Source organism: Leucopleurus acutus (genome assembly GCF_964270905.1).
Source record: "Leucopleurus acutus genome assembly, chromosome: 2".
In the NCBI taxonomy this organism is placed as follows: Eukaryota; Metazoa; Chordata; class Mammalia; order Artiodactyla; family Delphinidae; genus Leucopleurus; species Leucopleurus acutus.
The window spans coordinates 58,278,161-58,290,968 of record NC_139143.1 but is presented as its reverse complement, the minus strand read 5'-3'; the positions used below and the strand labels follow the sequence as shown (position 1 = coordinate 58,290,968).

Genomic DNA, 12,808 nt, shown 5'->3' with positions numbered 1-12,808 from the left:
CACACGGGTTAAGCAACACAGGTTGGGATAAAGACTGAATTGTATGGGGGCTTTGCTAAACGAAGTTTCAGAGCACCCTCGAGGTACTGCTTCTGCCTCATCACCTGTAGAAGTCACATCTCAGTTGTTTGTATTCCACTATTGGCCATTTTAGACTTCTTATTGTATTTATTTTTCCATCTTGGGTTTGCCTGCGTTTCCTCACGAGCAGTGTTTCTGTCTTAAGTCTTGTAGGGCGCAATGTCTGAACAAGAGCGTATACAGGAATGCCTGAGGAAGGAAATAAGGTCACTTCTCATTTCCACCAAAGATGGTTTGACCCCAGAGCAGTTGGAAAAGGAGTACCTTTTTATGGTTGGCAACCGTTTACCACTCCGAAACCTTGGGTATCGGTCCACCATGGAGCTGGTGTTGGGTATGCCTGATGTTGTCAGTGTCTACCCCTGTGGGGACGGTACTGTAATACTGAAAGGTAGGTTTAAGATTTGAAGGTCTTTGAACTTTGCAATAATAATCACTTAGTAAAGAATTGTTCTAGCTCTGCAATTATCCTGCATCCCCAGCAGGGGATTTTACTTTTGTGAGGGAGAAGAGGGATCATAGGCACCTTAGAGGTTGTGGACAGAGTTAGAGCTTTAGCACAACCAAGAAACCTTCCCCAGAATACTGTGCATTCACAAAAACTACACTGTGCATGTGATTTAATATTATTGCACCTTAAGTCAGGAGAAACTTAACAATGGGACTTCAAATTATGAAATCACGTTTAAAATTTCATAAAGCACAGAAACATAATTGTAGGGAAGTTTATTGTTCATCTCCAGGGTTTCAGATCTTTCAGGAGTTAATTAGCAGCAGTGATAATAAATTGGGTTTTACTGTTCATTCTTCATCCTGTAGTAGAGAAGCTAACAAGCTGTTGTCTAAAATGCAAGAAATGGAGGCAAGCAAGGGTTCGTGTTTATCATGTCACCTATATACACAGCTCCTTGGAGAGTTACAAATTATATAGCCACAGATGCAAAGAATAAAGAAGGAAGTAAGTTTTCACCTAAATATGATTTCTTTTTTCACACCTCCTTAGCCATTCCAGATGAATCCACCAAAGGAATAGCAAGTTTAGTTGCAAAACAGAGGGGCAGCCATAAGGTTCGAAACTCCATGCAGAAGGGAAGGGCCAGTGTTCGCTTTGGGCCCAGATCTCAACGGCGAGTACCTTACCGAGGAAGGGTGCCCCCTATTCTTCCAGCTGTCGTGAAGAGTGAGTTGAAAGACCTCTTGACGTTATCTCCTATTCTCCTTTCTGATTTTGAGAACGCATTTGCCAAGCGATTTGGACGATCATTCCAGTATGTGCAGTATGGCTTCTTCTCTATGTTTGAGGCACTGAATGCCGCTGCAGATGTCATTTCTGTAGAACAGACCAGAGCAGGTTCTTTGTTGATGCTGAAGAAGAGCCTATCTGAGGAAAAGCAGAGAGGATGGCCAGCAGGTAAGCATATTAGCACTGGTAACTATTGCAGATCAGCAGACTTTGGAGCAGTTGTAGTACATATGTACATATGTATGTAATGGCTAAGCTTCAACAGTTTGTTGAAGTTGCATCCTGGCTCTACCACTTGCTAGCTATATGATCTCAGGCGAGTTACTTAAAATGTCTAAGTCTTAGTTCCCTCATCTCTAGAATAGGAATAATAATACTTACCTCTTGGAGTCAGGCTGAGATGGGGGTCTGTAAAGTGCCTGGCATTTAGTAAGCTCATAATAAGTGGTAGCTATTATTATGAAAACACAAGATCAGCTCTCTCTAGAGTACTGAAAAAGAACATTAGTTATATGTGTTCAGGTAAAGAAGATATAACATGGAAAATGAAAAGTTTTAAAAATAATACTAGGGCTTCCCTGGTGGCACAGTGGTTGAGAGTCTGCCTGCTGATGCAGGGGACGTGGGTTCGTGCCCGCGTCTGGGAAGATCCCACATGCCGCGGAGAGGCTAGGCCCGTGAGCCATGGCCGCTGAGCCTGTGCGTCCGGAGCCTGTACTCCACAATGGGAGAGACCACAAGAGTGAGAGGCCCGCGTACTGCAAAATAATAATAATAATACTAGTTTGTAGCATTTGCCATCTGATCTTTGCTAACACTGATCTTTGATATTCTAGCAGGCATTGTAGTAATTGATGTAGTGTAATGATAACCACCTTATTTGTATAGCAATTTACCTTGGATTCTCATACCATAGACAAGTTGGGTGAGTAACCCAATCTTATCCTTATAGTTAAGGAAGCCAAAGCTCAAGAAAGTTAAATGACTTTCTGAAAATTTCATGACTTGAAAAGTGGTACAGCTAGAGTTAGATACTGAACTCTTACTACTGCTCATTCAGTGAGCTTTTCCTACCCAATCACTGTCTCCCTTAAGGGCTCAGAAAACTGATGTGATCATTTGTATAGTGTCCCTCTAGACCCTTGACTGTATAGAATCTATACACTGCCTATTTGGGGAATTCTATGCCTGTTTCAATGATTTTCTTTTTTTCTCAAAATTTGTATTTAGATTAATATAGGTGAACCATGAGAATATCGTGAATTTACAAACCAATATTTAAATTGTGGTGGGAAGTGTAATTTGACAAGAATATGCTAGGGGGTTTACAGACTCTGGTCAGGGAAGGCTGTAGGGGCCACTGAGTGTTTTGAGTCTAAACCTCAACCGTATCAGTATTTGTTTTAAAAATTAAAAACAATTTTTTTTGGCCCTGCTGCAGGACTTGTGGGATCTCAGTTCTCTGACCCCCAGCTGTTGAACCGAGGCCACGGCCGTGAAAGCCCGGAATCCTAATCACTAGGCCACCTGGGAACTCCCTGTATCAGTATTCTTAACGCTGCTCAAACTTTGGGAGAGTAACTCATGCTATTAAACTTACGTGAGATTGAGTTGTATAAAGCAGTTTGCCAACTTATTGACTTGTGGGGGGTGGATATTCCTTCCCAGTGATTGAATTGTTCATTTTCCCCATACACGGTACCTTATTCCTCATCAGGATATCTTGGAAGTAATTTTTTTGTGTGTGTGAGCTTGATCTTAGGGTAAAGAAAGAACTAGGCCATGGTGGGGTCCGGTGATCTGTCTTTCATGTTGTATAACAGAATATACCTCTCCTGTAGTATTCCCCTCCATACAAATCTTGAAGAAAAAAAATCTATACTCTAGAAGAATATCCTTTATTCTGTAGCTTTTCATTCCCCACCCCTCCCCCCATACCACTAGATGGTTATCCAGTTTGAAAAGCATAATTCAAGCAGATTCCTTATTTGAAGACTTTTTGGTCTCCTAAACAGGATACAGCTTTTTAGGTTTATACCTATTGAATCCTGCCTGTTTATAATTATATTCAGGTGTCCTTAAGTGGAGTTTTAGATAGCCCCAACCTTTCAGTAACACACTTATGATCTTTTGGTTTTCTTCTGTAGGTGACTAATCATTCCCTTGTATGTAAATTTTATTGGCTTAATATAAAAATGTAAGCTTACTTAATTTTTAGTTCTAAGTTGAGGGCCTAGCCTCTATATATAAATACCAGAAAACTAGAAATTGTTAGTGATAATTTTTCTCTCCTCTTCTTTTATTCGCAGAAGGTAAAATTTTTACCCAGCCTTTTAGAAGGAAGCAACAAGGGTCATATCCCACAGGCTCCCCAGTAGCAATGGCACGCTTTTCACAGCCCACTTCAAACATGGAACCACCGAAGCAAATACTGGACGTGGAGAATACTTCTAGGTCAAATGTGGAGACTTCAAGGCTGAATCACACTGAAAAATTAAATCAGGTGAGATATCCGACTTTGGAGTTATAAATACACCAAAAATGTGTTTAAATTCAGTGGCTATTACTTAGCTCTCATGGAAAAGCTGACCTTTTAAAATTCAAGTTGTTCACTTATTTCACATTTAACTTAAGCATTTTCTATGGTTCTGTGGATTAGTTAAGAAGTGAGAGGTGGCAGTGAAAAAAGAGTACAATTTTATCAACTCCATGGTTTCAACTGTTTTCTGCAGATGACTCCCAAATCTGTATCTCTAGTTCCAGCTTCTCACCAAAGTTATAGAAGCATATTTGCAACTTAACTCATGAATATCTTCACCTGAATGGCTGGCCCTGAGCACTGCAATCCTGGTATTTTTCTGTGACTATGGTGCTGAAGGACTTTGAGTAAAACCTACTAGAATAAAACCAACAAAAGCCTGATTATGTTAGCAAGATAACAACCTAAGTAGAGCTCAAAATAAACACATGGAAATTAAAGACATAAAAGTGCTTCATTTCTGTAACTTAAAAAAATTAGCTTTAGTAACATAATTTACATATAGTAAACTTTGCCCATTGAAAATGTACACTTTGAGTTTTAACATATGTATCTAGTTGTGTAATCACCATCAAAATCAAGAAACGGCATTTCCATCATCTCCCCAAAGTTCCTTCATGCCACTTTGTAGTTGATCTCTTTCCCCAACTACAGCTACAGGCAACCACTGCTTTCTATAAGTATAATTTTGACTTTCCAAGAGTTTCATATAAGTGGGATTAACTAATGCTTAGCTTTTTGTGTCTGGCTTCTTTAACAGGATGCTTTTGAGATTCATCCAGTATGTATCAGTGGTTTGTTCCTTTTTCTTGTTGAGTATCATTCCACTGTACTGATATACCTCAATTTGTTATCCATTCACCATTAGATAATATTTGTTTCCTGTTTGGGGTATTATGAATAAAGCTGCTATGAACATTTGCTTACACTTTGTATGAACATTGACTTCATTTCTCTTGGGTCAATACCTAGGAGTAGGATTGTTGGGTCAGACAGTAAGTTTAACTTTTTAAGAAATTGCCAAACTGTTTCCAAAGTGGCTGTACAGTTTTACTTTCTCATGAGCTATGTATAAGAGTTCCACTTACATCTTTGTTAACATTTGATGTTATCAGTTTAAAAAACAGTAGCCGTTTGAGTGCGTGTATAGTAGTATCTCCTTATGGCTTTAACTGAAGTTTCTCTAATGATAAATAATATTGGGTATCCTTTCGTAAGTATATTTGCCATTTGTATATCTTCTTTGACGTGTCTAATAATATCTTTTGCTCATTATTAAAAATCGAGTTTTCTTTGTATTGAGTTGGAAGAGTTATTTATGTATGCTGGTTACAAGTCCTTTATTTTTTAAAATTTTATTTATTTTTATTTTTTTGGCAGTACGCAGGCCTTTCACGGCCGTGGCCTCTCCCGCCGCGGAGCACAGGCTCCGGACGCGCAGGCCCAGCAGCCATGGCCCACGGGCCCAGCCGCTCCGCAGCATGCGGGATCCTCCCAGACCAGGGCTCGAACCTGTGTCCCCTGCGTCGGCAGGCGGACTCCCAACCACTGCGCCACCAGGGAAGCCCACAAGTCCTTTATTGAGACATGTTTTGCAAATATTTTCTCCTGGTCTGTGCTTATCTCTTCATTTCCTGAATCCTGTCTTTTGTGGGGAAGTCTTTAATTTTGACGAAATCTAATTTATTTATTTTTTTCTTTTGGTTCTTGCCTACCTAATAGATTTTTGGTTAATCCAGAGTCACAAAAATATTCTTCTATGTTTTATTCTATAAGTTTTTTGATTTTAGTTCTTAGGTCTATTTCAAGTTAATTTTTGTGTAAGGTACCAGGTATGGATCAAAGTTTTCTACATATGGATAGCCAATTATTCCAGCACTATTTTTAAATTTTTTATTATTTTTAAATTTAATTTTATTTATTTGTTTTTGGCCATGGGGCATGGCATGTGAGAGCTTAGTTCCCCAACCAGGGATCCAGCATACACCTCCTGCATTGGAAGCTTGGAGTCTTCACCACTGGACTGCCAGGGGAATCCCCAGCACTATTTTTGAAAAACACTCTTTCCTCACTGGACTACCTTATTACTTTGGCACTTCTGTAAAATCTGTTGACCTCATCTATGTGTAGGTCTCTTTCAGGACTCTCTGTCTCTCTCTCTATTCTGGTCCACTGATCTACATTGATCTGTCTTTTTGCAAGTATCACACTGTCTTGATGACTGTAGTTTTATAATACGTTGAAATTACATGGTTAGGTCCTACAGCTTTGTTCTTTTAAAAATTGCTTTGGTGGGCTTCACTGGTGGCGCAGCGGTTGAGAATCCGCCTGGCGATGCAGGGAACGTGGGTTCGTGCCCTGGTCCGGGAAGATCCCACATGCCGCAGAGCGGCTGGGCCCGTGAGCCATGGCCGCTGAGCCTGCGTGTCCGGAGCCTGTGCTCTGCAACGGGAGAGGCCACAACTGTGAGAGGCCTGGGTACCGCAAAAAAAAAAAAAAAAAAAATTGCTTTGGCTATTCTAGGTTCTTTGAATTTCCATATAAACTTAACTTGATATAAATCAGCTTGTCAATTTCTACCAAAAATAATTATGCTCTCTGTGATTTTGATGAGAATTGCATTGGATCTATAGATAAGTTTGGGTGGAATTGACATCTTGACAATATTGAATCTGCTGATTCCTGAGCACAGTATAGCTCTCCATTGATTTAGATCTGTAAATTCTCTCAGCACTGTTTTATAGTTTTCAGTAAACAAGACTTGCATATATTTTGTTAAACTTACAGCTACATTTTTCATATTTCTGATACTATTATAAAGGGTATTGTCAATTTATTTTCTAGTTAATTATTGTTTGTATGTAGAAAATCAATTTTTTTTGTATATTGACCTTGTATCCTGTGACCTTGAATCAAGGTACTCGATAAACTCAACTCTAGTTTATACTGGGAGTAAAGACAGTTTTACTTCCATTTCAATCTATATGACTTTTTTCTTGCCTTATGACAAAGGCTAGTTTCTCTAGTTTAATAATGAATAGAAGTGGTGAGAGTAAAAATTCTTGCCTGGTTCCTAACTATAGGGGAAAAGCATTCATTTTTTTCATCATTAACTATTATGTTAACTGTAGCATTTTTATAAATGCCCTATATTAGATTGAGGAAATACTCTTCTATTCCTAGATTCTGAGAATTTTTTCCATGAACGTATATTGAATTTTTCTCCATCCATTGAGATGATTATAGGATGTGATACTATGATTTATAATAAGAAATATATATTTGGTCTTCATCCTTTTCTGGCATGGAGCTCCTAAAACCTATGGAAATTCCTAAGTAAAGAGAGCAATAAAGGTATCTTTCGTTATTTTAATGAGGTAACTTTTGGAAATCACCTAAGGATGGGTTGCTGTTGGAGTCAGCCATGTAATCAGAGGGTTGGAGATTAAGTTCAGTCATAGCCAGTGATTAATCAGTCATGCTGATATAATGACGCCTCCATGAAAACCCCAAAAGCCTGGGTTTAGAGAGCTACCAGGTTGGTGAACACCTAGAGATTTGGGGAGAATGGCATGCCAGGAGAAGGCATGGAAGTTCTTTGCTCCTTCCCGTATACTTTGCCCTATGTATCTCTTCCATTTGACTTTTCCTGAGTTATATCTTTTTATTTATTTATTTTTCATTCATTAAAAAAATCGAGATATAATTGACATATAGCATTATATTAGTTTCAGTACAACAGGATTACAACAGGATTAGATATATGTATGTATTGTGAAATGATCACCACAGTAAGTGTAGTTAACATCCATCACCACACATAGTTACAAATTGTTTTTCTTGTCATGAGAACTTTTAAGATTTACTCTCTTAGCAACTTTTAATTATAGAATACATATTGTTATTAACATAGAATATATATTATTATTTATATACAATTAATATGTATATAAATAATAATTGCCATGCTGTACATTACATCCCCAGGACTGATAATAACTGGACGTTTGTACTTTTTGACCACCTTTACCCATTTTGCCCGCCCCCAGCATGCTGCCTCTGGCAACCACCCATCTGTTCTCTGTTTCTAAGAGTTTGGGTTTTTGTTGTTGTTATTTTTGTTTAACAGATTTTGCATGTAAGGGAGATCATACAGTATTTGTCTGTCTGACTTATTTTCCTTAGCATAATGCCCTCAAGTTTCATCCATTGTTATTACAAATTGTGGGATTTCCTTCTGGTTTTATGGCTGATATACATATTCCACAACTTCTTTATCCATTTATTGTTCGATGGACACTTAGGTTGTTTCCATGTCTTGGCTATTGTAAATAATGCTGCAACATGGGAGTGCAGATACCTTTTTGAGTTAGTGTTTTTGTTTCCTTCGGATAAATACCCAGTGGTGGAGTTGCTGGATGATATGGTGTTTCTCTGTACTGTTGTCCATAGTAGCTGCACCAATTTATATTCCCCCCAACAGTGCACAAGGGTTCCCTTTTCTCCACACCTTTGCCAACATTTGTTATTTCTAGTGTTTTTGATAATAGTCATTCTAACAGGTGTTAGGTGATATTTCATCGTGGTTTGGTTTGCATTTCCCTGATGATTACTGATATCAAGCCACTTTTCATTTACCTATTGGACATCAGTATGTTTTTGGGAAAATGTTCAGATCCTCTGCTCATTTTTTAATTGAATTATTTAGTTTTTTTTGATGTTGAGTTGTGAGGGTCCTTTATATATTTTGGATATTAATCCCTTATCAAATATAAAATTTGCAAATATTTTCTCCCATTCATTTTATCGAGGTCTTCTTTTCTGTGCCGTAGGTTTTTAGTTTGATGTAGTCCCACTTGTTTATTTTTGCTTTTGCTGCCTTTACTTTCAGTGTCAAATTCAAAATAGAATTTCCAAGACCAAGGTCAAGGAGCTCACCATCTAAGTTTTCTTCTAGGGTTTTTATGTTTTCTGGTCTTACATTCAGGTTTTTAATCCATTTTGAGTTACTTTTTGTATATGGTGTAGAGTTATATCCTTTTATGATAAACCCATAATCTAGTAATTAAAATGTTTCTCTGAGTTCTTTGAGCCATTATAGCAAATTAAATTGAACCCAAGGAGAGGGTTGTGGAAACCTGATTTGTAGCCACTGGATCAGAAGCTCAGGTAACAACCTGGACTTGCAATTGTCATCTGAAGTCAGAGGATGGGGTGGGGGTTCAGTCTTGTAGAACTTGGCCCTTAACCTTGGAATCTGAGTGCAATCGCCAATGTCAGAATTGAGTTGAATTGTAGGACACCCAGCTTGTGTTGAAGAATTGCTTGGATATGGGGAAACACCCTCACACACATTGTAATTGGAGTCAGAATTCTGTAGAGCTTTTTCTTTTTTAATCTCTTTGTATGATAAATTACATTGATTTGGTTTTTTTTTTTAGCATTAAAGGAACCTTATGTTGCTGAATGAATCCAGCATGTTGGTCATCATGTCTTTTTATATATTGCTGGATATGATTTGCTGTTTTCTTGTTAAGGACCTTAGTGTTAATGTTCATAAGGTATATTTTTCTGTAGTTTTCTTGTAATGTTTTATCTGGTTTTGGAATCATGGTAATACAGGCCTTTTGAACTGAGTTGGGACGTTTTCCTTCTTTTTTTTGGCAAGAGTTTGTATTAGGTTTCCTTAAACATTCCACTGAATTCATCAGTGAAGCAGTCGGGACCTGGGGATTTTTTGGGTAATGATTTTAAATTACAGACCCAGTTTCTTTAACAGATAAAGAGCTATTCAGATTATCCATTTCTTTTGTTTGTTAAATAAATTTATTTATTTATGGCTGCGTCTGCCTTCCTTGCTGCACGCGGGCTTTCTCTGGTTGCGGCAAGCGGGGGCTACTCTTCGTTGTGGTGCACAGGGTTCTCATTGCAGTGGCTTCTTTTTGTTGCAGAGCATGGGCTCTAGGTGTGTGGTCTTCAGTAGTTGTGGCATGCAGGCTCCGTAGTTGTGGCACATGGGCTTAGTTGCTCCATGGCATGTGGGATATTCCTGGACCAGGGCTTGAACCCATGTCCTCTGCATTGGCAGGCAGATTCTCAACCACTGCACCACCAGGGAGGTCCCAGATTATCCATTTCTTTTTGAATGAGCTTTGATACTTTGTCTTTCAAGAAGATGTCCATTTCATCTCAGTTGTCAAATTTGTTGAAATAAATTTGTTTATAATATTCACTCATTGTCTTTTTAAGATCTGTAGGATTTGTGGTGAAGCGCCTTCTTTCATTCCTAATATTGATAATTTCTCTTTTTTTCATGATCAGTCTGGCTAAAGATTTATTCAGTGATTTTTCAAAGAACCAGCTTTTGGTTTTATTGATTTTTCCCACCTGTTTTCTATTTCATTTATTTCTGTGCTTATCTGTATTATTTCCTTCTTTCTGTTTATTTTGGGTTAATATTTACCTTAAGAGCAAGAAAAGAAAATTTGGTCATTGATTTTGGTCCTTCTTTTCTAATATAAACATTTAAGGCTATGGATTTTCCCTAAGTACTACTTTAGCTGTATCTCACAAATTTTGATGCGATGTATTTTCATTTAGTTCAAAATATTTTCTAATTTCCTTTGTGATTTCTTTTGTCTTACGGGTTATTTAACAGCATGTTGTTTAATTTCCAATACTTGGGGACTTTTCAGAGATGTTGTTGAGTTATAATTTAACTTGATTGTGTTAAGAAAACATAGTCTGATTTCATTCCTTGTAAATATATTGAGACTTATGTGGCCCAAAATATATATATGTGGGTGAATGTTTCATATCTACTTTGAAGGAATGTTTGGGTAGAGTGTTCTATAAATGTCAATTAGTAAAGTTGGTTATAGTGTCATTCAGGAATTCTATATTTTTACTGATGTTTTCCTACTTTTTCCATTAATTACCGCAGGATCAGTGTTGAAATCTTCAAATATAATTGTGAATTTGTCTATTTTACCTTTCAGCTTCAGATATTATAAATCTCTGTTAGGTGCATACACATTTAGGATTGATATGTGTTCCTGATGAATTGCCCTATTTATCATTATGAAATGTCCCTCTTTATGGCTCATAATGTTCCTTGTTTTGGAGTCTACTTTGTTTGATATTACCATAGTGATGCTAGCTTTCTTTAGATGTTAGCACTGTGTATCTTTTTATATACTTTTATTTTTAACATACCTGTTTTATATTTAAAATGTGTTTCCTTTAGACAGTATTTGGTTGTCTTGCTTCTTCATTTAATCTGTCAATCTCTGTCATTTAATGGGGGTGTGTATACCATTTATATTTAGTGTAATTACTGGTATGGTTTGATTTAAGTCTAATTTTTGTGGGGTTTTTTCCTATTTTTTTCTTTTGGATTAATTTTTTTTTTTTTTTTTTTTGCGGTATGTGGGTCTCTCACTGTTGTGGCCTCTCCTGTTGCGGAGCACAGGCTCCGGATGTGCAGGCTCAGTGGCCATGGCTCACGGGCCCAGCCGCTCTGTGGCATGTGGGATCCTCCTGGACTGGGACACGAACCCGTGTCCCCTGCATCAGCAGGCGAACTCTCAACCACTGCGCCACCAGGGAAGCCCTGGATTAATTTTTAAAAATAAAATTTTTAGACCAATTTTAGGTTCACAGCAAAGTTGAACAGAAAGTAGAGAGGGTCCCCATATACTCCCTGCCCCCACATTCATGCAGCCTCTTCTACTATGAGCATCCTGCAGCAGAGTGGTACCTTTGTTACAGTTGATGAACCTCCATTGACACATCATAATCACCCAAAGTCTACAGTTTACATTAGGGTTCACTCTTGGTATTGTAAATTCTGTGGGTTTTGACAAATGTGTAATGACATATATCCACCATTGTGGTATCACACAGAATAGTTTCACTGCCCTTCAGATCCTCTTTGCTCCATCTGCTCTTCTCTCCCTCCTCCCTAGCCCCTAGCAACCACTGATCTTTTTACTGTTTCTATAGTTCTGTGTTTTCTAGAATGTCATATAGTTGGAATCATACAAATGTTGCCTTTTAAATTGCCTTCTTTCACTTAACGATATGCATTTAAGGTTCCTTCATGTCTTTTCATGGCTTGATAGCTCATTTCTTTTTCGTGCTGAGTAATATTCCATAGTGTGCATATATTGCAGTTTATCCATTTACCTACTGAAGGACATTTTGGTTGCTTCCAGGTTTTGGTTATGAGTAAAGCTGCTATAAACATCTGTGTGCAGTTTTTTTGTGTAGACATAAGTTTCCAGCTCCTTTGGGTAAATACCAAGGAGCGTGATAGCTCTATCGTATGATAAGCGTTTAGTTTTTCAAGAAACTGCCAAACTCTCTTCCAAAGTGACTGTATCATTTTGCATTCCCACCAGCAGTGAATGAGAGTTCCTGTTGCTCCACATCCTCATTAGCATTTGGTGTTGTCAGTGTTTTGGATTTTGGCCATTCTACTAAGTATATAGTGGTATCTCACTGTTGTTTTAATTTACAATTCTCTAATGACATATGATGTAAAACATCTTTTACTTTGCTATCTGTATATCTTCTTTGGTGAGATGTCTGTTCAGATCTTTTGCCCAGTTTTTAATTAGGTTGTTTGTTTCCTTACTGTTGAGTTTTAAGGGTTCTTTGTATATTTTGTATGACAACTCTTTATCAGATACGTCTTTTGCAGTTTTTTTTTTTTTTTGGCAGTTTTTGGCTTGTCTTTTCATTCTTTTGACATTGTCTTTCACAGAGCAGAAGTTTTTAATTTTAATGAAGTCCTGCTTGTCACTTATTTCTTTTATAGATCATATCTTTGGTGTTGTATCTAAAACATCATCACCATACCCAGGGTCATCTATGTATTCTCCTATGTTGTCTTCTAGGAGTTTTAATAGTCTGTTTTACACTTAGGTCTGTGATCCATGTTA

At 37.7% G+C, this 12,808-nt stretch overlaps 1 protein-coding gene across 4 annotated transcripts in view; it reads left to right on the top strand.

Annotated features, from left to right (window-relative positions):
* Positions 1-240: 240 nt before the first annotated feature.
* The window catches only part of TDRD5 (tudor domain containing 5), a gene marked incomplete at both ends in the record, with an annotated part of 88,100 nt that continues 75,532 nt past the window's right edge, over positions 241-12,808 (top strand). For 3 of the 4 annotated variants that reach the window (XM_082864289.1, XM_082864288.1, XM_082864287.1), the window contains 3 exons: positions 241-472; positions 1,085-1,492; positions 3,637-3,827. In XM_082864289.1, coding sequence (XP_082720415.1) covers positions 241-472; positions 1,085-1,492; positions 3,637-3,827 — 831 coding nt within the window. The remainder of the gene's footprint in view (positions 473-1,084; positions 1,493-3,636; positions 3,828-12,808) is intronic. The other variant, XM_082864290.1, reaches the window with a different exon arrangement.